Here is a 26,429-nt window from a genome sequence, read left to right on the forward strand (position 1 = left end):
GGCGACTGACGAAGGACATTTTTAATGTTGGTTAAGAAATAGTGACCAGAAGATTTTCAGGCAAAACAAGAAAAATTAAATGATGTCCGCTCATTATGCATAAAATATTTTATGTAACTGAATTATGTTTTGTCGTGTATCGGTACTACAGTTTCTGTACTAGAGTATTATACAAAATACTAAGCGTTTTACTGAAACCTAATATTTTAAATACATCCTAAAATTTTACAGCGAATAAACTTTTTTAAAAATGAAGCTGTACAAAATAATTTTTTATTGGTCGTTGTTATTTAAATTTAGAAGGAAAAAAAAATCCAACGTATAATGCAGAAGTTTTATTCATCGTAAAATGTTATTAAGTGCTTATTATCTTTTTCTCGTACACGAAAATTCATGTGAAACTTTTTTTTTTTTTTTTTTTTTTGAAAAAGAAGGAAAGAAAGGGCCCAGTTTTTTACGTACAATTGTTGCATATATTTGCATTATAAAATAATCTGTCATTTAATTATATTTTAGTAACAGACAGTATGATTGCATAAATTATACATATGTGAGTAGAAAACGAAGGCAACAAGGTAACGACGAAATATGCTGTAAGTATTACGCTAGATCAGCGCTTCATCTGTTATGAAAATGGAGAAAAACATCATGAGAATCGCGCATTCTCAGCATCCGCAAAGATTAAGGAAGTGAATACAGTAAAAAGTCGTTAATTCGGACACCCATAATCCGGAATGATCTATAATCCGAACCTCAAAGCTAAAATCTTTCTGCGCATGCGCCGCGTTGACGCCTATGCGCATATGTGTCTGCGCAAGCGCAGAATACATTATTGAGTGCGCGTTTAATGTATAACGGACGCTATAAGCTAAAATTATCTAATTATCTATTTCAGTTAATGTTGATGATTGCGTTGTTCCTTAATCTTCGAATTGGATCCGGCTTATTATTTTTTGCAGACTGTAAGAGCAATTTTATAAAAGTAAGCTTGAACTTTCGATTATGTCAAATAGAATTTCCGATGCTGGAGCTCCCAAAGGATCTACCAAACGAAAGTATGTTTCGATGTCCATCAAACAAAAAGTGGAATTGCTACAAAAAATGGATAAAGGCATATCCTTTGTTTATCTAACCGTTCTGAAATTTGTTTATCAATTTCACGCTGCTCTGCGCGGGGGGGGCGCGCAATGAACTGGAAGTTGATCTGTCAGCACTATCGTTATCTTCACGGCAGATGTTTTTATTTTATTCGGCTTATAATTCCTTACTAAATGTAGTATTTCATCTCGATGTACTCCGTCTTTGATATGATTTAAATCAAATTTATCGTTATTATAAATATCACGAATACAAATCAAATAGTTTTCTGGTTGCAATTTTTCTAATTTCGGCTATGCGTAATGTATGCTTTACGCATGCGCGCGTTGAAAGAAATGTTAAATAAACAGGGTTGCCACGCTACCTGGAAAACCGGGAGAACCGGGAAAAGTCAGGGAATTCGAAAATTGACCAAAATATTCAGGGAAAAGTCAGGGAATTTAAGTATTTTTGTCAAAATCTGGAAAAGTCAGGGACGTTCATACAACGATCCCGCCAAAAAAAGCGATTTTTGCGCCGACGTCGGAAGAGGTAACTTTTTTGGCGAATTATGTATCACGTGAGTGTCATTCGGGTAGCTGGCATAGAGCCAATTTTCGCAGCTCCAATTTGATTGTCTTTTAGAAAGGCAAAGCAACTTTCCCGCAACTTTTGGTTTCCAATATTCTCGAGAATCGCATGTGCAGTGCATGAACTATAGAATGTACCCGTTCTCGTATAAAACACAATGGGTTTAATCCTAGTATACGGTACCATGGAGGTTAGAATCAAAGAATATGTATTGTAAAGAAGGAAAACCTCTCTGCAACAGACGTGGCTGTGGCTCCGTTCCATCATAGAGGAAAACAGCTGTGCATGTCTGATACATCTGTTGCCAAAGCTCGAAACCGGTGTCGAAGTTCGAAGGTCACGTTATCAAGAGTTCATAAAATGAATATCGTTTAAAATTTCTTTAACCACTTGCGACGTTTCTTCTTGGATTGTAAGGATCTTAAGTTTTACTAACGTTTATTTTATTTTAAATCTTTACTATCACTTCTTATTTTCTACTTCCGGCCAGAATTATAAGCGTGAAGGTTTTTATGCAAAGTTTGTCTGGCGAACGCCAAGTACTTAAGTTGTGGCTTTTTGCCAAGCAAGGAAGAGAGGAAGCAGTAAGTCAACGCAGGCCGCTTACCTTAGAAGTTACGCAGTTGCTGTTCGCCTTCCAGGCCAGAGGTTTTAATCCTCTTGATAAATTAAACGTATTGTAGTGTTCACAGTCTCTGTGCTACATACGCTTCCTGTTATTATAAGGCCAATCTTCCACGTGTATTATTCTAAAGTTAAATTAGAGTTTAGTTTTATTTTTATACTTTTTTACGTTAGACCCCGAGTGGAGGGTCAGTGTATTCCGAAGTACGGAAGTTATTGTATATAGAGAAAAATAAAGGGTTTTGTATACCCTTCGTCTGTATCCTGTCTACTTACCACAATTAGTGAACATAGTTTTAGTAAGCTCTCTGTTCCGAGTCAGGTCCTTGTATGTTCCCGAAGAAGGTTAGAAGGAACATTGAACCTGATAGGATTTTTCGCAATAATTTAAAAACGGATTTTCGTAGTTTTCTTTTTGTCAAAGAGCGTTTCTTCTTAACACGCGTTTCTCAATTTCCTGTACACATCGCGGAGAGGGAAATTCTGGCCGCCAGGTTCCGTCGCCAAATCCCCTGGCAAATTTTCCCTCCGCATTCTAGCGGCGTAATAGCATTTACTTGTATGGAACCTTTTCTTCTTTACATAGACGTTCTTTGGTTAGAATAATAATGGGATTTGGCGACATCTTGATGCGCAGTAAACGGGTCATTTTGGTCCTGGCGACAATTTTCAAAATCGTGCCAAAGCCTTACCGTATACTAGAATTTTACCGCAAAATCTTTTTAAACCTTTTTTTTTTTTTTTTTATTTAAATAAATGCCTTGCCATTTTGCAGTAAAATAAAAAAAATAGTAATCAGTCATCTAGGCTAGCCATGTAATATAACTATATTCGCTAAAATATCGTTGATTATTCTAATTCAATTTTTAAGTAATTATTTTTATGTTATTCATATAATTTAATGTTGCTTCTTCCCTCTAAATTTATTTATTATTAGTAAATAATATTTCCAAATTTCAGGAAATTTTCTCTGGCATAATCCTGAAATTAATTATAGCAGTATGATGACATACCATCACGAAATTTAATGGACATATTTTTTCCTTATGTATGCTGCGAAATAAATATAAAATACCTCAGTTTATTAAAATAGATTTCTTTCTTTCGTTTAGCTGCAGAATGTCTGCAAAAAAAAGCCTTACTTTATTCCAGATTGGGAGGATTCTAATCTCAATCTTCAGTGGAGAAAATAACTATTATAATTATATTTGTGTTTTCATGTGTTAAGGTGCCTTTTAAGAACATACCTCACGCAAATTAAATTTACCTAAAATCTAACCTAACTATTTAGCATTGCATTGTGATTTATAAGGACCGGATTAGCCTCGTGTTGAACTGGTGATGATCATGAGTAATAATTAAATAAAACATACATTTGTTATCCAATATATATATCTTAAATTTTATTAAGTTTCTTAAGTGGAAAACTAAACAAAATTATCAAATAAAGTATACCAAGAATAAGTAAGAATAAATGTCCTCTGGGATTTATTGAATAATTAAGTGAATTTGCTACACAATACAAGTAATACCATAATTAATTTACCTCTTAGCACACCCAACGTACATTACGCGGATAGATTGGAATTTTCTTGAAACACACCTGGAAAACCTGGAAAAGTCAGGGAATTTCATTCTCCTGTTTGAGTGGCAACCCTGAATAAAGTAAACAAATAAATATTAAGCTTCTTTTTTGGTAAATTTGATACTCTTTAGATCATAATTGCTCATTATTTTATCAATTACGGTTTCATATTTTTAATTTTATAATTTCTGCATGCCATCTTACCATATTTAAACTAATGATCTATAATCCGGAAAAATCGATAATCCGGAATCGCCGAAGTCCCGACGAGTCCGGATTAAAGACTTTTGACTGTATTATGTACGTTATGTTGTTATAAGGAAAGAAGAAAGAAATTAGTAGTTAAAAAAGAAAACAATAAAATCTTTTCGACTTAAAATAAAATTTGTATTATTATTATTATTATTATTATCTTTAAATTTATTATTAATAATAATGTATTCTGAGACCCCCATAGAACATAAAACCCTCGGAGGGTTCACCCTTCATCACTTGGCTTAGCTAAAAGTCACTCCCTGTCAAGAGATTTCCGAAAGTACTTTTTTACTCTTATTAATTTCATCATTTATTCTTCTATACACACTTAAGTAGGGTAGTATTACATTTATATGGGAACAAATGGTTGGAACATTTGTTGCAAAAATGCAGTTTTATTAGTTAATATTTGCTTTGTCAATTCTGATTATCTTATTTATGTGATCGCTAATTTGTGTAATATATTTATTTGCTCAATAAAGTATTTTGTTGATAATTTTTCAGTTTTTGGATTTTAATTATTCATCCAGTACCTGTTAAGTGTCAGTGCAGTTCCGAAATGGAGCCTATGCTTGGAGATTCTATTGAAATGACGAAAAGAAACTATAATGAGCCTTCTGAGTTATACGGCTTTCGAAAGAAACTTTCACTTGTGAAGGTAACATTTTTACTCTAATTAATGTTTAAACTAAGTTTTTAATGTGCCTGACATTATTTGATGTAGTTATCTTCATTTTTTCAAATATTTTTTTTTGTTTGGTTTTAATTTAAAGCTTATTTAATTAATTTTTTATAAAGTATTGCAGTATGTATTTTTATAAATTAAAATATTTTATTATTATTATTATTAGAGACGTATGTTGTTCTTTATTCTTATTAATTATTTAGATTTTTGTGATTTTAACCATGCCTGATGTTGTTTACGTTTTTATCATTCCTATTATGTTTCACCGCTATGGAATATAAATGCTGTTTGATGCTCTGCTCATTTCACTTTGGTTGTAAGTTTCATTAACATAGGTTTTTGATTTTTATTTCAAATAAATTATTTAATTACGCTTTTTGAATTTTACTGCATTTTCTTGTCGCAGGCTCGTTTTATGATTTAATAGTTAGTGGGTTTTTTTTTTTTTTTTTTTTTTTTTTTTTTTTTTCTATGATTTTAAGGTTTTTAGCATTTTTGTAAAATTGTTTACATTTATACTATCCTTTAACATTCATTGGCAAAACTCTGATATTTTTATTAAAAAAGTTAATTTTAAGTATGTTTTACATCCGGGTTTATTTCATCTTTGTGTTTTACAGTACTGGCCAATAAAATTGCTATTTTGGATGACATTTTTTGATAATGAGATTCCTGTGGCTTTAGTTCTGTGCAAGAGTTCACCTATCGCACTAGCTAGCAAGTATTGTATTGTCATGCTGATCCCTTTGCAACCATTGAGCAGATGTTTTCAGCTAAAGAGAATTCTGGAAAGCGTGCAGGCTAAGGCAGAAATAGACAACACACAGAACTAAAGCCACAGGGACTTTAGTTCTGTATGTGTTGAGGATGCAATAGGACAGCATGTGATTTTCCAATCGCCTGTTAATAGGACAGCATGTGTTTCCAATCGCCTGTTTCCAATCGCATTCCAATGATACCTCTATTTGAAGGTTAGGACCAGCTAATCCATTAATTTGATGAAAGATGGGACAACAGAGGCTCCGAAGAAACAGCGCAGCCCAGGTTTTAAAACCTCAAATGAAGTGAGAATGGCTAGTGGAAAGTGTACTCAGTAGCACTTTATATCTTCAGTCGAAGTGCTCGATCGATGTGGCGAAGAAGAATGGAAGCTCTTAACATTCGTTCTCCTCCGTGCCTCCACATATAGATACCGCTATCATACACTGGTTTCCAACAATTAAAAAAAATATCAAAATGGCGATAATTCATCCAAAAATAAGCTAATCTCTATAAAATTTGAATATGTTGTTAAATAAGAATTGTTGAGTAAAACTGCAGTATTTAAATTAATGGCGATGCAATTGGAATGCTTCATTCGCGAGGAGCATAAAATTGCATGTTTGAAAGAAAGCCTGTAAATTTCTCTTTGATACTGAGATAAGAAATCTGCGATAGGGAATTCGTAACAATGACCTCCAGGCATCATTTGCCTGAAAAACTGCGATGGAGAACTGTTGGAAGAGTACAGGCAGCACAGAGTCAGACAGATGTACTCAGATGAATAAATGTGAATCCTTTTGTAATTCATAGACGTTGGCAACAATTTCTAACCACAGATTTGGCACCCAAGAGGTTCAGCCAAGGATGGCCAACCACTATGACCCTCGCCGATGGCTGCTATTTGGCATTATGAGCAAAAAGGAATAGGAACCGTATCTCTGGCTCAGCTCAGATCGTCCCTTGCTCCAGCCACCAGAAGGTTGGTGTCAGCGTCGCCTGTGCATAGAAGGCTTCATGAAGGAGGTCTGTACGCGAGGCTACCAGCTATTAACATGGTGCTCAAGTCACGCCATAGGAGGGAACGTTTGAGGTTCACACATCAACTGGACGGCTGACTAGTGAAGGGTTGTTCTCATTATGGATGAGTGTAGTTTTAGCCACCAAAGCGATAGTAGGCCTTATTTGATTTGGAGAGGACAGGGAACCCGTTATCATCCATCAAACATTCGTCAAAGAGATGCTTACGCAGGAGGCAGTGTCTGTATTTGCGGTGGTATCTCTTTGGTTGGACACACAGACTTCCATGTCTTGTAAGGATCTTAAGTTTTACTAACGTTTATTTTATTTTAAATCTTTACTATCACTTCTTATTTTCTACTTCCGGCCAGAATTATAAGCGTGAAGGAGTTTATGCAAAGTTGTCTGGCGAACGCCAAGTATTTAAGTGTGGCCTTTTTGCCAAGCAGAAGAGAGGAAGCCGTGAGTTCGAAGCAGGCCGCTTACCTTAGAAGTTACGCAGTTGCTACTTTGCCTTCCAGGCCAGAGGTTTTAATCCTCTTGATAAATTAAACGTATTGTAGTGTTCACAGTCTCTGTGCTACATACGCTTTCTGTTATTATAAGGCCAATCTTATTCTAAAGTTAAATTAGAGTTTAGTTTTATTTTGATATCTTTTAAGTTAGACCCCGAGTGGAGGGTCATTGTATTCCGAAGTACGGAAGTCATTGTATATAAAGAAAAAATAAAGGGTTTTGTATACCCTTCGTCTGTATCCTGTCTACTTACTACAATTAGTGAACATAGCTTTAGTAAGCTCTCTGTTCTAGTCAGGTCATTGTATGTTTCCGAAGAAGGTTAGAAGAAACATTGAACCTGATAGTGGCGCCCGACGAAGAATAACCATGGCCGAGTTTCAAGAAGAACCTGTGCTGCCTGCAGAAACAGCTCAGAATCCAGAAATGCCAGCTGCCGCCCTGGAAGGATTTGGGTATATTGTCCAGACCATGCGCGCTTCGATGAAACCAGAAGCAACGTTTAATGGAAACTCACAGGTAACCAGTTTTTTGGAAAAATTGGATGACCACTTCATGCTCTACCCCGTGCACGAGTTTCAAAAAGTTACCTTAGCTACCAGCGCTTTGAGGGGCCAAGCGCTTAACTGGTTCAAATGTATCGGCAGAAGTCTCTTGGGTCAAGCAGGAAGTCCCACCTATACCTACGAAAATTTCAAGACTGCCCTACTAAAAGCCTTCCCTGTTGTAAGGGATCGTGCGAAATTAGAAACAGAACTTTTCAGTATATATCAACAAAGAATGGAAAACATCTCCAGGTTTATTTTAAGAAAAATTCACGTTTTCAAGCTCTTGTATGGAAACCGTCCGGATCCTGAAATAATTCAAGTGATTTTGCCGAGGTTACTACCCCAAGTGCAAGACTTTATTGAATTGAGAAATCCGACTACACTGGAAAAATTATTTGAGCTAGCAATCCAGTTTGAAAGTAGAAGAACGGCGGACGTCGAAAGAAGACGCCAATATCAACAGCGAAACCAATTTGGTACGCCAAGACTACAGCAAACTCAAGCACATGGCTACGGAGAAAAAGCGAATCAGTGGGCAAGGAAACCCGAGCATTCAAAAACAGCCGGCGAACGTCGACAGTTCAATAGCAACCCAGGAAAAAAGTCTCAAGGCCAGTGGAGAAAGAAGGAAAGCACCGAAAGGAAAAATAATTTAATCTAAAACGGATTTCTGCTGACGAGAGGGTGCGGAAATCCGAAGGCCACGAAAACCCCTCTTCCTACAAGTTAAATACAGTAATGGTGAAAAATTTAACTCTTCCGAAGATTGAAGTCTTGGTAAATAATATCCCGGCCACCGCACTCCTGGATACCGGCGCGCAGTGTTCCTGTGTGGCAGAAGTCTTTTTTAGAAAGTATTTTCGCAAATACCGCATATATAATGCGGATAATACAACAGTATTAGCGGCGCAAGGAGAACAATGTAAGTGCGTAGGTAAAGTACCTTTGTACATCCGTATCAAGGACGAACAAGTAAAGGTGATGTTTTTTATAGTAAGGAATTTGCAAGCACACTTAATACTAGGAATAGACTTTCTTTCAGACGCACAAGCTACACTGGATTTTAATGAAGCGTCTCTTAAGCTGACGATGAAACCAGTGCGTGTAGAAAAGGTTGAACCGCCAAGGTTAAATCTCGACCACCTGCCTAATGACGAGCAAGATAGAATCCGACAAGTGGTAAGTGAATTTGCTTCCTTATTTAGTGATATTCCAGGATTTACCCAGGTTACTAACCATAGTATTGACACCGGAGATGCATTGCCGGTTCGTCAAAAACCATACCGGTATGATAAGAATAAGGAAAAAATTATAGAATGGCATATTACCGATATGCTACGTAAAAAGATCGTAACGCCTATCTCAAGTAGTTATGCTAGTCCAGTGGTTTTATGTAAGAAAAATAATGATTATCATTTGGAGCATCCAAAAAGGTGGAGATTCGCTATTGATTACCGTAAATTAAATTCCATAACGAAATATCCGGTATATCCGTTACCGATTATAGAAGAAATTTTAAGGAACATAAAATCAACCAAATTTATGACAACTTTAGACTTAACGAATGGTTATTTTCAAATAGGGATCAGGCCTGAGGACGTGCCTAAGACTGCTTTTATAACCAAGTCTGGCACTTATGCATTTTTGCGAATGCCGTTTGGCCTTTCAGGCGCCCCAGCAACATTTCAGCGATGCATGGACATTGTGTTAAGACCTGTTCTCGGAAAGTCCACATTTATCTATTTAGACGATATCATTATTACTAGTGATAATCTAGACCAACATGTACAGGATTTAAGACAGGTGTTTTCTTTATTAAATGAGGCCGGTCTAAAAGTTAATGTCGAAAAATGCAAATTTGCAGCCCCTGAATTAAAATATTTAGGTTACAAAATATCGCAAAAAGGGATCGAGACAGATGAATCAAAAATAATCGCTGTACAAAAGTATCCGACTCCAAACACGGCAAAGAAGCTCTCTTCTTTTCTAGGACTTTGTTCATATTATAGGTCCTTTATAAAAGATTTTGCGGCTATCGCTGAGCCGTTGTTAAAATTAAAAAGGAAAAAGGCAAGATTCTCGTGGACGGCCGAAGCCAATAGTGCTTTCGAAAAATTAAAACAAGCATTAACGCAAGCCCCTGTGTTGAAATTTCCTGAAAAGGATGAAAATTTAGAAATTTCAGCGGATGCTTCGGATTATGCGGTAGGAGCGGTACTTTCGCAAAATCAGCAGCCAGTAGCATTTTTTAGCCGAACTTTAAATCAAACACAAAGAAACTATTCCGCGACCGAGAGAGAGGCACTTGCAGTTCTGTTAGCAGTGCAAAAGTTCCGAGTCTATTTTGGAAAGGCGCCGATAACAGTATATTCTGATCATGCGGCGGTAACTAGATTGTACTCTGGAAAAAATTTATCCCCAAGGTTAATAAGATGGGCACTCAAGCTGCAAGAATATAATCTGGTAATCAAGCATACCCCCGGAAAAGAAAATATCGTAGCAGATGCCCTGTCACGAATTAAATTAGACGAACAGGGTAATACCGTAAAAGTTGCAATGCTGACAGCGTGTACAATAAATTCCCGAGAAACTGTAATAACCGAACTGGGTAAGGATCCTGAGTTTGGAAGTATTTATGAGTATTTGAAGGATCCTGAAAATTTTAGCCACCAAGATATTGTGGCGATAAGAAATAGGGCGGCCCATTACGAACTAATAGATGGTCTATTATTTTATACAAAAACTACGAATTCCAACAACGAATTTCGACCTGTTATCCCAGCTAGTCTTAGATTAAATATCCTGCAAGAGCTCCATGACAGCCCTTTAGCTTCTCATGCTGGTATTCGAAAAACTACTCAACGCGTACGCGAGGCAGTCTACTTTCCTGAACTGCAAAAGTTAACAAGGGCGTATGTCCAGTCCTGCCCAACATGTCAAGCCGTTAATTATATTAATTTCCGCCCGGCCGGGTTTCTAAATAGTATTAAATCCGAATTTCCAAATGAAATAATCGGCATCGATTTATTGGGCCCTTTCCCAAAAAGTCAGTTAAACAAAAGTCGCTATCTCCTTGTTATAGTTGATCATTTTAGTAAATGGACCGAAATTGTTCCCTTAAAACGAGCCTCCGCGAAATTAGTTACCGATTCTATTTTAAATAAATATATTTTAAAATACGGGGCGCCCCTAAAAGTTATATCGGATAATGGTCCTCAATTTGTAAGTAATATATTTGAAGACATGTGCCAAAAACTGGGCATACGTCATTTAAAAATGGTCCCGTATCGGCCGCAATCAAATATAGCGGAACGGGTCAACAGAAATATAGTGAAAATTATCCGTAGTTATGTTAAAAATTTTCATAAAAGCTGAGATAACTATGTCAATGAATTTGCTTTCGCCCTTAGGACCGCAAAACATGATACAACGGGCAAAACTCCTGCTGAGTTATTTCTAGGCAGAAAGATTATAACACCGTTAGATAAACTATTTTATGTGCAACAAAGAGCCCCAGAATTTAAAATGGGTGATATAGAAAAACTAATAAAAGAAGCAAAAAAGAATACGGAAGTAGCACAAAGAAAACAAAAATTGTATTATGACTTGAAACGACGGGGAGTAACTTATAAAGTAGGGGATGAAGTACTAAAAATTAAGCATTCACTTTCTTCAGCACCAGAAGATAAAACTGCCAAATTTTTTCCACGCTTTGAAGGACCATATGTTATAGAAAAAATAACTCACGCTGTTGTAGTGTTAAAGGCAAGAAATGGTGAAACCTGTTCCGCAAACATTGACCAGATAAAACCATTCTATGACCGTAATAAAATGCAAATCTTTTCAGATCTTTTGCAGGATCCGGTACGGCAGACACCGCAGGTACAAGTTCCAGAGGTGGGAAAACGACAAGTACAAGGGCAAGCCAATGAGAGACAGAAGCAAGTGAAAAGAAAATTGCCCCGCGGAAAAATTGAAGGTACAAAGAAAAAGAAGCCGTTCCACCGTCCAAAAAACAGAGTTCACGAACACCCCCAGAATGAAGAAGGGAGAAGGACGACGTATGTGGAAAAGACCGGGAGAAAGGACGGCAACTATAACCCGGCTGTGAAACGGAAGATTGACTCATCCGACAGAACTCTCCGCAGCAAAAGTCGCCGAACTGCGGAAGGGCCATCAGCGGCGGAGGAAAAAGTACAAGAAAAATTTGAACGGCCAACAACGAGGTCCAAGCAGGATCACGAGAGAAGTTTCCCGGTTCCACCAAGACCAGCTGCCTTCAAACGGCCAAGACCACAAGCAGAGGACAGAAGGAAGATGTTCAAGGGTGGCCGTAGTGGTGAAAAACGGAAGCTTCCAGAGGAAAGCACTGAAGGGCGAGCCCGTACAAGAAGGAGGATCAACCAAGCTACGGTCTGCAGCACCTTTAAAGACTGGGCCCAGAAAAGGATGTCTGAATATTACAAAGATAAGTAAAATTTTATGTTACTTTACAAACTTAAGTTAATCTTTCATTCTTACTGCAAGTGGCAGATTTCAAGAAGTTTTACCTCATGCGAGGTCTACCTTTATCGCCAAAAGGGCGAGAAATGAGTTGTGACCGATTTTCTTATTATGTTTTTCAATTACTCGCGCGTAAAACTAAAGTTGATGTATAATAGCGTTGTATAAAGACTTAAATATTGTAAAAAGTTATTGTATAAATTTTATTTAAAACATTCTAACAAGAAAGAAGTTTTAGTCTGAAAGACTTTTTGAAATGTAGTATTATTTCAATGTAGAAAGAATTGGCACTTGCTTTGAAAAGAATAGAAGTTAACAATGTACTACTAATGTATGTTTTCAAATGTGTAAAATTAACGGCATCTTGATATGTTCTTGTATACATGTGAACTGTTATTTTGAATGTTTAGAAATAACGTGATATGGTAAAAGTGAAAGTAATGTTAAAAAATTTGTTATTCGTGTGACTGTAAAGATTAAATCATGGTGAATATGTGTTAAAGGTTGAATGATGTAGTTAGGCTCTCTGACGCTACACTTTAGAGTTAGCCACTTTCAGAATAGTACCTCAGGGTCTAGAGTTGAAATTAGGGTGTGTTAAGAGGTCTCGTATGTTGAATTTTAACACATTAGTGTTTTGATTGTAGGAGGAAGTGTTGAACACATAGACAGAAACACATTCGTGTTTGGTGTTTTTACAACACATGTCGGAGAGCACGGGGAGAGATAATTAAAATAATCATGAATGAAATAAGAATGTTAAGAAAAGTATATTCTATATGTTATTTGCAATGTCATTCTGTAACATTTCATTAAACTAGTTTTCCTTCCAGATCTCTGGAAGGAACCAGAATTGAATAAAGCTCCTGTTTTGATGCAGTACAGATGAAAAAGAAAAGATTGTTGTATATTCCGGGAGCTGCTATTGTAACAAATTTCTTTCTTTTAAAATTTTCTAGTTTCTAGCTAAGTTATGATTGTAAAAGTTTGGCCTCGCGTTAGTTTCTAGAGCTAAAAGTTTTGAACAAGGTCGTTTTAGACCTCAGTTTCAAACTAATTAACTCTGGCGGGAAGTATGTAAGGATCTTAAGTTTTACTAACGTTTATTTTATTTTAAATCTTTACTATCACTTCTTATTTTCTACTTCCGGCCAGAATTATAAGCGTGAAGGAGTTTATGCAAAGTTGTCTGGCGAACGCCAAGTATTTAAGTGTGGCCTTTTTGCCAAGCAGAAGAGAGGAAGCCGTGAGTTCGAAGCAGGCCGCTTACCTTAGAAGTTACGCAGTTGCTACTTTGCCTTCCAGGCCAGAGGTTTTAATCCTCTTGATAAATTAAACGTATTGTAGTGTTCACAGTCTCTGTGCTACATACGCTTTCTGTTATTATAAGGCCAATCTTATTCTAAAGTTAAATTAGAGTTTAGTTTTATTTTGATATCTTTTAAGTTAGACCCCGAGTGGAGGGTCATTGTATTCCGAAGTACGGAAGTCATTGTATATAAAGAAAAAATAAAGGGTTTTGTATACCCTTCGTCTGTATCCTGTCTACTTACTACAATTAGTGAACATAGCTTTAGTAAGCTCTCTGTTCTAGTCAGGTCATTGTATGTTTCCGAAGAAGGTTAGAAGAAACATTGAACCTGATAGTCTTTCCACTTGGAACCGTGAATGCACAGATAGAAATGACATCCTTGATGCGTATGTGCGCCCTTATGCCGGGGCAGTAGGTAATGATTTCCTGCTGCAGGAGGACAGTGATAGACTACACAGGTCTCGCATCGTGGATGATTATCTTCAGCAGCAAATAATTCAGCGCTTAGAGTGGCCAGCTCGATCACCTGACCTGAATGTTAACGAGCATGTTTGGGATGCTTTAATAAAATGTATAGCTGCTCTCATTCCTCATGTTCAGGCCCTTGCCGTGCTTGCAAGTGCTTTGCAAGAGCAATGTCTCTCATTTCCTACGGAATTGATCGTATAATTGACAGCATCACAAATCGCCGCATGTGCTGTATTTTCTTCTAGGGGAGATCAGACTCCATATTGAAGGTAATTTTCCTATACCAAACTGACACATCCGATTTGTTCATTTTATGCATATACTAATTTCTATAACACCATAATTGTCTGGTAATTTCTTTTCATGTTATACTTTACTTTGTGTTGTATACAATGGTTGAGCTTCATTAAATTCTACATGTAACGTTTTGAGTAATCTACATTTTTATGATTTTTCCTTAATTAATGATAACCAGTGTGTATAAGCTTAGCGCTTTAACTGTAAGCAAAAACAGCATTTGTCAGAAAAGCAGATTCCATGCTACTGATGCATCCATTTGTGTCACTGAATGCCTCTTTGCAGCCACTAATCATTATGCTGTAGTGTTAAGGTAGGGTGAACCATTACTTTTCTAGCTGACAGTATGAAAAAGTTTTAAATAATTGAATTAATTTTTTGCATGTAAAAAGGGGTAATATGTAGATGATGGAGGTAGAAAAAGTTGTGAAGAGGGAAAAAGTTAATACAGTCAAAAGTCGTTAATCCGGACTCGTCGGGACTTCGGCGATTCCGGATTATCGATCATTCGTTTAAATCTGGTAAGATGGCATGCAGAAATTATAAAATTAAAAATATGAAATCGTAATTTATGAAATAAAGAACAATTATGATCTAAAGGGTATCAAAATTTACAAAAAAAAAAGCTTAATATTTATTTGTTTACTTTATTAAACATTTCTTTCAATGTAAGTTGTTTAAGTTCCTTCGTTTTTTATGTGATAATACATTCCCTTTAATTCTATAAACAGACATAATTTCTTGTTCAGTTACAAAGTTCCGCTGTTCAAGTCCTATAATTGCTGTGTTGAAAATACCGACTAATTTGTCAATCGAAATTTTTTCGTTTTCAATAACCTCTGTCACTTTCTTCGCTATCGGAAGCGAATTATAATGACGAGGAATTTGATTTAAATCATATCAAAGACGGAGTACATCGAGATGAAATACTACATTTAGTAAGGAATTATAAGCCAAATGAAATAAAAACATCTGCCTTGAAGATAAGGATAGTGCGGACAGATCAACTTCTAATTCATTGCGCGCCGCGGCGTTAAAGATAAACAAAGTTTAGATAAACAAAGGATATGCCTTTATCCATTTTTGTGCAGCAATTCCACTTTTTGTTTAATGGACTTCGAAACATACTTTCGCTTTGTAGATCTTTTACATATTAGTAAATATATATCAAAAATTCTATTTGACATAATCGAAAGTTCAAGCTTACTTTTATAAAATTGCTCTAACAGTCTGCAAATAATAATAAGCTGAATACAATTCGAAGATTAAGGAACAACGCAATCTGCAACATTAACTGAATTAGATAATTTTAGCTTAGCTTATACCGTCTGTTATACATTAAACGCGCATTCGTAAACGTATTTTGCGCACACGCGTATTCGCAGCCGTAAAGGTCTTACGCGCATGCGTCAACACGACGCATGCGCAGAAAGTTTGTAGCTTTGAGGTCCGGATTATGGGTGTCCGAATTAACGACTTTTGACTGTAGTAAAATTTCTTCACTTATTTGACGCATAATAGGACTGCAGTAAAAATGATTAATAAGCAGTAATTTATTAATAAGTGAAAATATTTTTAATTCTGAGAATCTGGTAGATGATACTATTAGCAATTACTTTTTTTTGGAAATATTAGAATTCCTGTGTATGATTTTAATAGTTGGAAAGTTTAAAGAAAAAGCTTTTTTAAAAAACAAAAAGTTTAATTCCTTTTCAGTTGAGAATTTTAATTTTGTTAAGGTAAATTAATTTTAATTTTGTAAGGTAATTAATTTTTTTATGATTGGAATTGGTTTCATTAAGTTTAAAACATTTAAGATAAATAAGACTATTCTTAATTTCTTTAAAGGAAAGACAGGTGTATATGTATATAAAGCTTCCATTTTGGTGTGGTTTTTCATATTTCCTCAATTTGGAAATTTTTCTGCATTTTTTTATTAAAATATTTACTTTTGATAAATTTCTTTTTAGTAAATTCATTTCCTTACAAATTTTGATTAGAACTATTTAACTTTAAGTTTAACTTTTTTTTTAGTAGGCAAAATTTTTAGCAGTTTTATATTCGACTAGAAATTTATTTAGCTGATTGCTTTTAGTAACTCAGTTTTTTTTTTTTTTTTTTTTTTTGTCTCGTTTCTTGAGTATTCTTTTAACGTTTTAAAAACATTTTTAAAAATTCTTTACTTTGCTGCTTTTTTAAAACACTTTGATTAATTTAATTAACTAATTTTAATTGGAAATTTTAGTTTTTATTTTGAAATTATTTAAGATTCACAATCATGTAGATGTAATTCAGAAATGTGGCTCTGTTGAAAATTCTCCAGCTGCTCCTTGAGATAAGGACCAAGAAAGTTTCAACAATTTTACACATTTTATTTTAATTTTATTATTTTTTTAATTTATTGAATTGCTATGGTTTCAGTTTTCATTTTTTTTTTAAAATTTTTATATGAGATTTTCTTATTAGAAAGTTATCCTCTTTCATGATCCAATTTTGCTTTAATTAATATCTGTTGGTTTTTTAATTAATTTTGCAGCATACTGTACAACTTTAATAATATACAGTCAAATGTCGTTAATTTGGACACCCATAATCCGGAATGATCTATAATCCGGCCCTCAAAGCTAAAAACTTTCTGCGCATGCGCCGCGTTGACACATGCGCATATACGTTTACGCGTGCGCGTAAGACCATTACGACTGCGCATATGCGTGTGCGCAAGTGCAGAATACGTTTTCGCGTGGGCGTTTTATGTATAACGGACGTTATAAGCTAAAATTATCTATTTATCTAATTCAGTTAATGTTGATGATTGCGTTGTTCCTTAATCTTCGAATTGGATCCAGCTTATTATTTTTTGCAGACTGTAAGAGCAATTTTATAAAAGTAAACTTGAACTTTCGATTATGTCAAATAGAATTTCCGATGCTGGAGCTCCCAAAGGATCTACAAAACGAAAGTATGTTTCAATGTCCATCAAACAAAAAGTGGAATTGCTGCAAAAATGGATAAAGACATGAAGAAGGTGACAGAGAGGTTAGTGAAAACGAAAAAATTTCTATTGACAAGTTAGTCGGTATTCTCGGCACAGCAATTGCGGGACTTGAACAGCGGAACTTTGTAACTGAACAAGAAATTATGTCTGTTTATAGAATTAAAGCGAAAGTATTATCACATAAAACGAAGCAACTTAAACAACTTACATTGAAAGAAATGTTTAATAAAGTAAACAAATAAATATTAAGCTTTTTTTTTTTTTTTTTTTTTGTAAATTTTGATACCCTTTAGATCATAATTGTTCTTTATTTCATAAATTACGGTTTCATATTTTTAATTTTAGAATTTCTGCATGCCATCTTAGGAGATTTAAACTAATGATCTATAATCCGGAAAAATCGATAATCCGGAATCGCCGAAGTCCCGATGAGTCCGGATTAACGACTTTTGACTGTATGTATAGTTTTAATTTAAAATTTCTCCTTTTTTGTTTAATATATACATATATATAAGGCCAATGCAGAAAAACTTGTTATATTAGTAAATTTGTTATTCAGAAATGTGCCTCAAAAACAGAATGTCATCTCAAATATACATTGTTGGCCATTCAAGATTGAATACCATGAAAGAAAAAATATCAAAGCCACAATTATTAGAAAAATAGTGATGGATTTGTTAAATTTCGAGCACTGTATATAAATTATATTAATTAATTAACATAAATTAATCAACTTATTAATAGCTTTTGCAACATTTAGTTCTTCAGTGTGTTCTTTCTATTGCATTTGTTAACATTATATATAGCCGCCATGGCTGGCAGTAGTTGCTGTGAAAAGAGCGCTGGCTTTGAAAGAAAGAGACTTTGAATATACTAGTCTATCCTGTTTCCGTACATTGACAAATTTCATTTGGCAAATCCGCGAGTGGTGTGCACTGTGCTGTCATTTAACAATCATTAACTAGACATATTTGATGTAGGCTATATCGGAAGGACAGGCAGGCCAAGAGAGCCTGTAGTCTAGTAAGCAATGAACAACTTCTGAAATTAGCATGCTGCATGAGGTTTCGTTTTCTCCTGTTGAAACTTAAGTGCAAGCAAGCCTTGAAGGTAAAGGAGGACAACAAAGGTCTGCAGCAATAGCTGTCAGATGTGTTGACAATGCATATTAGGCGAGTGCGTGAGTAAAATACATAGTGGCATCCCAAATAATAATTAACTAATGCAAAGGTCATGATTGTCTGTGACCATAGTGCCGCCAGACTGGGATATGACAATTGTGGTGTTGTAATTGTAGTGCAAAATCAAGATTCACATGAAAAACAATAAAGACAATATGGTGCTATTTGTTTGTCCATATCTGCTGGTTAAGTCATCAGTTCAGTCTTATGTGCCTGTGGCATAATAATCTAGTAATGGATGCCCTGAAGATTTCCTTCCTTTGCAAATGATTCAAATGTTACATGTTGACATAGGCGCTTGTATGACAGACTGTAATTCTTGCACTTGGATTCTCAATATTGCTGTGCAGTCTATCATTACTCTTCAATCTGTCATTTCTGTGCGGGTCTGGGCTGTCCTTCAGTGATGTGATGAAGTTGGTGCAATATTTCCTATTGATTTGTCCTGTCCTGCTCCTCAGGATTCAATATTTACATCACTATGGCTTCATTTCATGCCATGCGAACTCTAGTTTCTCTGAAGTGTAATCTACTATCTCTGTAAGCCACAATTTAACTTGCTGTCAAACTGAGAAACTTGCTCGAACGATTGCGTTTTTTTTTTTTTTTTTTCATGCATATATTTTTCTAGGCAGTATTTTTTATATTTTAATTTTTATTTCCTGAATTATGTAAATTAAATGTCTTTTTTAAAAAAAAATTGATCAGTTTCATCTTTGCTTTTAGCCTTTGCTGAAGTACATGATACCTTTGGGTTTAGTGTATTTTGCTGAATACCTTATCAATCAAGGACTGGTAAGCATACTTTGATGTCCATAAAAAGTTAAAATGTAAGTTTTAACTTTAAACTGGCTCATAATCTTTTAACTGGCTCATAATCTTACTTTTTTCCATTATACATAAATGTATATATCAAAAGTGGTCCAACTTCATGATTGAAAGAGCCACGTATTAAATTCAAGGACAGCAACTTATATAATTGTGTTATTTTGATAGCAATAACACATTTTATGAATAGAATATAGCGTTTGAAGTAAACTAGTTAGGGATTAAGATTTTTAACTTTAAATGTAGCGATTTATTTAAGATTTAAAAAAAAAAAAAAAAGATTCTTGCTGCTCTTGCTTTTATTATGGTAAAGTGTATTTTTCTAATATATTAATTTTAAACTTCTGTGTGTTCTGCTGAACACCTTTTTTTTCAGAGAGAGAAGAAGCATTTATTTCTGTTTTCCACTTTTTGTGTATAACTACAGTCAAAAGTCGTTAATCCGGACTCGTTGGGACTTCGGCGATTCCGGATTATCGATTTTTCCGGATTATAGATCATTAGTTTAAATCTGGTAAGATGGCATGTATAAATTATAAAATTAAAAATATGAAACCGTAATTTATGAAATAAAGAACAATTATGATCTAATGGGTATCAAAATTTACAAAAAAAAAGCTTAATATTTATTTGTTTACTTTATTAAACATTTCTTTCAATGTAAGTTGTTTAAGTTGCTTCGTTTTTTATGTGATAATACATTCTCTTTAATTCTATAAACAGACATAATTTCTTGTTCAGTTACAAAGTTCCGCTGTACAAGTCCTATAATTGCTGTGTTGAAAATACCGACTAATTTGTCAATCGAAATTTTTTCGTTTTCAGTAAACTCTGTCACTTTCTTCGCTATCGGAAGCGAATTATAATGACGAGGAATTTGATTTAAATCATATCAAAGACGGAGTGCATCGAGATGAAATACTGCATTTAGTAAGGAATTATAAGCCAAATAAAATAAAAACATCTGCCCTGAAGATAAGGATAGTGCGGACAGATCAACTTCCAATTCATTGCGCGCCGCGGCGTTAAAGATAAACAAAGTTTAGATAAACAAAGGATATGCCTTTATCCATTTTTGTGCAGCAATTCCACTTTTTGTTTAATGGACTTCGAAACATACTTTCGCTTTGTAGATCCTTTACATATTAGTAAATATATATCAGAAATTCTATTTGACATAATCGAAAGTTCAAGCTTACTTTTATAAAATTGCTCTAACATTCTGCAAAAAATAATAAGCTGAATCCAATTCGAAGATTAAGGAACAACGCAATCTGCAACATTAACTGAATTAGATAATTTTAGCTTAGCTTATACCGTCTGTTATACATTAAACGCGCATTCGTAAACGTATTTTGCGCACACGCGTATTCGCAGCCGTAAAGGTCTTAGGCGCGCGCAGAAAGTTTTTAGCTTTGAGGTCCGGATTATAGATCATTCCGGATTATGGGTGTCCGAATTAACGACTTTTGACTGTAGAAACTAATTTTAAAAGTAAAATTAAAAGAGAAGAAAGAGTGGTGTTAACAACAAGTGGGAATAAAAATTTTCGAATGAGTAAACAGTACAGCACGAATTTAAAAAAAAGGGAATGACATATTTTTCTCTACTTTTAACCTATAAACATTCCTCCAAAAAGAACAAAACAAACGACACAGTACAATAGAGAAATTAGATTACGTCGTAGCTGCTATCTGCTGAAAATGATTGCTTCTGAAAATTCTACAGAAATTAATATCAGTATGGATAAATGTAATACTGGAAATTATCAAATATCTAAAAGACGAACAAAAAAAGGTTCTAATTTTGCTATCAAACTAAAATATTTTATTTATGGAACTAAAATATTACAAAACAGGGAACAAACTTAATTTCGTGCAAAACAGTAGTTAATAATTCTTATGTATTAGTTTTTTACTGTATCAGTCTGACATAATTTATCATATACTGTTGATTCAGCAGTTATGATTCAATACCTTTTAAAATTATTCATCATATTTCTAAACTAATAAAAACAATTTTTCAATTGTTTGTTTTGGCAGCGGGAATATATAACTACTAATTTCTATCCAAGTGCCACCCAAGAAGCTGACTATTGTTTTTGACTTTACTGCAATCATTTGTGTTTTTGAAGAAGTTGACAGTTGAATGCTTGGAAAGTTTTATTTTAATCTTCATAGCTTTTAAGTGATTAACTTGAGAGTAAGATGTCTAAAAAAATAATAAGTACATTATATTTAAAAGAACCAATAGAAGTTATTGAAGATGTGTATGGCAGTCTGTTGCAAAGGGAGTTGGCAAAAAGAATATGATAGGTGGTTGATTGAATTTATAAATGTCATACTGCTTTAGAAAGAGAAGTGAGTAAGTTCATCAAAAGAGAACAATCAAGTAGGAAAACTTCAATGTATTCATTCCATTTTAATAAGGATTAAATCTGTTTCTGTAATTGCTAAGCAACAATTTTTTTGTTGGTAATTTTTTTCCCTGTTTTACATATTTTAACCTGTTACACTCTTAGACAAAAAACAAAACAAAACAAAAAAAAACTTTGCACCAAGAAGGATTTATCCGAATGGGACGAAAATCGGTAGAAATGATGTACATGTACAGAAAAACAAATGATTACAGTTTGAGAAAAATTGGATGATTTATTGAAGTGACAGAGCTTCATAAAGTGAAAAAGTTAGTAACGCGTTTGTCCACCTCTGGCGCTTATGCAAGCAGTTATTTGGCTTGGCATCGATTGATAGAGGTTGCAGATGTCCTCCTGAGGGATATCGTGCCAAATTCTATTCAACTTTCGCGTTAGATCGTCAGCATCCCGAAGCTGGTTGGAGGGCTCTGCTCATAATGCTCCAAACGCAGTAGCACTAAGGCATGCAGTAGAAACATGTGCAGTGTGGGGGCGGGCATTATCTTGCTGAAATATAAGCCCTGGGTGGCGTGACAGGAAGGGCGACACAACGGGCCTTAGAACTTCGTCGATGTACCACTGTGGTGTAAGGTTGCGACGGATGACAACCAAAGGGGTCCTACTATGAAATGAAATGGCACCTCAGACCATCACTCCTGGTTGTCGGCCTGTCTGCTGGAAGACAATCAGGTTGGTATCACACCGCTCTCCAGGGCGTCTCCAGACTCACCTTCGCTGGTCATCGAGGCTCAGTTAAAAGCGGGACTCATCACTGAAGACTATTCTACTTCATTCAGTGACATTCTAGTGCGAATGAGCCCGACACCACTGCAAACGGAGAAACATTGTACAGAGGACTACGGGGTGCTGTGACCTCAGCCCCATCTCTGTGAGCCGTCTATGAATGGTCCTTGCAGTCACTGAAGCGCTAGTTGCACGTACAATTGATGATGATGCATCTGGGGCTGTGAGTGCCGCTCGGACGATTGCTCGGTCTTCATGTTCTGTCGTTTCTCTAGGCCTACCGCTTCCTTCTTGACGCTGTGTGCGGTCATGGTTCACACATTCCTGCCAACATCGTCTAATAGGGACATCGCTCCTGCTCAAATGTTGAGCTATTCGCCGATAAGACAACCGGCTTCTTTGAGCCCAACTACACGACCTCTCTCAAATTCTGATATCTGCGCATATCGTTCGCGCACTTGTATGCGAGACATAGTTACTGTCTACCAGAGTACACGGAATGAAATTCGTGAAGAATTTATGACCTGGAATCGTAATTTCTCCTCTCAAATATCCTTTCATTTGCGCAGATGAGATGCACTGTAGCGACAAGGCAGCCAAAATGTAAAATTTTGCATTTTCCGTTGAAACCTGTATGCATATCAATTTGTGTCCAATTTGCTTTATATCATCTCGGGGCGTCATGGTGCCTTTTTTTTTTTTTTTTTTTCTTGTCTAAGAGTGTTATTTACTTACAGTAAATTATATTTAAGATCAAATTTTTATAAAATATTTTTTTCTATATTATGTACTACTCACCTTTTTAATTAATTTTTAGTTCTGTTAATGCAGCATTGTTAATAAACATTGTATTAACAAAGAATGTTGCAACAATATAGTACTCACAATTCTTTAATATCTTTAAAGAGAAGTAATACTGCACTTCTTCTCTCTCCTTCAGTATGTTTCTTGAACAGACTTTGAGAGCTCTAAGTGGATATGTCTGTTATGCAAATCAGTAATGACCATTCTTAACAACCATCTTCTATCTTCACCACAGAATAATAAAATTGTTTAGAGTCATGGGTGGCTGGCTTAAAAGGGTTCAATTCATTTGAAAATAAACTATTTAACAATCAGCATATTTCACTGAAAAATAATTGTATAGTCCATTTCTCTACATAACTAATGTATGGATTAATGTACACAGATAAAACCTACCCTTAAATCTTTTAATTAATTAATGCTAGTGGCAAAATCGCTGAACACAGGTAATTCTGACCTGGGTTGGAATCTAGGTGAATGAGTCCAGTTGCATGGGCGTTTTCATGATTTTCCCCATTTGTAACATGTGTATGAGCCAATTTCACTTAGAATGTCCTCCATGAAGGCATCCCTGCGTTTAGATAGATAGAGCTAGCGTATTTTACCATAATAAGCCAAACCAACCAAAGAACCATTTAATTAATTCATTCATTCATTAGTTATGAAATGGGCATGAGGTGTTCCTTTCACAGTGGAAGTTACAACTATATGTTGTCGTAAAATCACGTTACCTATCTGTTTGTTCTCCCAGCTGTAATCTACTAATTTAATAGTAATAGAAGTAATATAGCTACAGTTGTAAACTGCATAAATAAATTATTTGCTTATTGTGTGTTATGGTACATGTTTTGAAACTGAGTCACTTAATATTGTAACATAATGCAATTTAAAATATTGAATTACTGATTTAAAAAAATCTTATCTTAGGAAGATTTCTGTTTCAAATTATTGTTCTTTCAAAAAGTAGAACTGCTGGTAATTACAACATGAGTTGCATTTAAGGGCCTAAAGAACCACCTGTGACTCACAAGCCATAATATAGCCACAATTTGTTATATATAATTGTAAACTGTGCCTAAATTCTATTAAAATCCATAGGACACCAGCTCTGTTACTTCAGAATTTTTGAGAGAAATAGATGTTTAGAGTTGCATTACTCCAAAGCATCAAATGAGACAAGCTCATAATTTCATTATGAAACTGCAAACTTTGTTATTATATTTCAAGACAAGCAGAAAATTGTTTTTCACATAACATTCTTTTTAAGAGTTAGAAAAACAGATATTGTTATTAGCTGTTGAATATGCAAGAAATTTTAAACTGATGAGGGTAAAATCTGATTCAAAAAGATCCTGCAAATAAGTAGAATATTTATGGGTTGTATCTATTTTGTCAAGAAGGCTTAAATAGTTTGTGAATCAAAATAAAGGAGCTATTTTATCTGTCTGAGAAGAATGCAGTTTAAAATATTTACATTTCTTTTCATCTTCAGTTGGTACCATGCTTAGCTATTATAAATTAGGTTACTTTCCAGCTATTTCATTTTTGCATTTCAATTTCTGACATATTGAATTCACTTCACTGTTTATCATAAACTAATTAATTTATTAATATTTTTATTTATCTCATTTTATTTTATTTAATTTTAATCCCTCGATGAATATTTATTGCTTTGATATTTTTTGTTCTGCATTTTTAAAGACCTTTCATAGAGCTTTGGTACTTCAAATTTTAAAAATTAAGTCTTGATTTTTGTACCTATAATACACATATACCTATAATACATAATGTAAAAATTACATGACCTTTCCTCCTTCAATATGAAATTGGATTTGGACATACAGACCTTTTCTCCCTCTAACATTTGATCTTGAACTTGAGAGCTCTATCACTGCTGGTGGCAACTGTGAAAAACCAGTCAGTGACTCTGGATGTGCAGTAGCATAAAGATGTGAAATCCACCTCATCTATGATTCCTTATTTATTATAATTGTTTTTCATTATTTTGTGAAGTAATTCCCTTTATATATCTGATTTTCTTAATTTGAAAGGTAATGACAAATTTTTTAGCATATTTTTCTGTTGTTGCTATTAAATTTTTGGTTGTTTTTATTTAATAGTTCGAGCTTTTGTACTTTCCAAATGCTGAAAAATGGCTGAATCAGAAGGAACAATACCGATGGTAAGTGAGCTATTTCTAACTTTTTTAATTAAGATTAGAAATACTGTGATATTAAAATATCTGTTAACTCATCGTAATTTAATTATAGTGTGATGCTTTTAGTGCAGGTCAAATTCGTCAGTTTTAATTTTAAAGTCCATTGCTAGAACAGAAAATATGACTAAAATACCGAATCCTGAATAAAAAAAAGTCAATAATAAAACAGTTGTTATATTTTTGGTGGAAGAAAATATATTTTGTAGAGACATTAGGAATTTTTTGGAAGCAGGAGAGATGAAAAATTTGCAACGCCTTTGCCAGGAATCGAACCGCGGACTTCTAGAATACGCACCCAGCGTGCAGACTACTACACCACGAAGGCACGCTAAGAAGGTGGGAGAAATATCTTATAATTTACTTAATTGTTTTATATGATAATATTTTGACAGAGTTATTAATTTGTAAGACTAACTTAGATGAAAATTAATTTTTTATTGAGGAATTCAGTGCTTTTCTCATTATTAAATGATTTAATCTTTAAACTCAGACAGTTTTATGGTAATTTCCCCACAGTTTTTGTGAACTATACACATTATGTCAGCCTTGATTGTATGAAAATTAATATAAACATAAATATGGCTTAGAATTATTTCAAAGATTTCAAAAGCATAGTTAGCGCTGATCAGAAGTGCAGTTATTTTTAAACATTGATAGAATAAAGGTTATATCAATGCAGTTTTCAAGAGTTAGAAGCTGCTTTTATAATGTTTTGTAATCTATTACAAAATCAATATTTTTGGTTATTAAGATCATTTAATGTATAACTTGTATTTTTTAGAGATTAAAATGACTTTTTCTTAAGGCTGTATCCAACTTATTATATACCAATTTGCTAATGCTTGTTAATTTATTCAGATTATTTATTAAATTTACTTTTACCTTTAACATTTTCAAAGGTGTAAAAAAGTACTGTGTTTATCATTTCATAATGGCTTCTTCACTCTTTTGAAGTTCATTATGATTGGTAATTCACAAAATGACATGTTCTGCGCTAAGAGTA

At 34.5% G+C, this 26,429-nt stretch overlaps 1 protein-coding gene across 2 annotated transcripts in view; it reads left to right on the forward strand.

The window, feature by feature from the left end:
* The window catches only part of Cln3 (CLN3 lysosomal/endosomal transmembrane protein, battenin), a 175,678-nt gene that overhangs the window by 119,952 nt on the left and 29,297 nt on the right, over positions 1 to 26,429 (forward strand). The window contains exons 10-12 of one of the 2 annotated variants that reach the window (XM_085809747.1): positions 4,637 to 4,790; positions 19,143 to 19,211; positions 25,329 to 25,390. In XM_085809747.1, the coding sequence (XP_085665873.1) occupies positions 4,637 to 4,790; positions 19,143 to 19,211; positions 25,329 to 25,390 (285 nt within the window). The remainder of the gene's footprint in view (positions 1 to 4,636; positions 4,791 to 19,142; positions 19,212 to 25,328; positions 25,391 to 26,429) is intronic. The other variant, XM_085809748.1, reaches the window with a different exon arrangement.

This window comes from Stegodyphus dumicola, chromosome X2 (genome assembly GCF_044657685.1).
Source record: "Stegodyphus dumicola isolate Sdum_Otavi_A_Nest chromosome X2, ASM4465768v1".
Lineage (NCBI taxonomy): Eukaryota > Metazoa > Arthropoda > Arachnida > Araneae > Eresidae > Stegodyphus > Stegodyphus dumicola.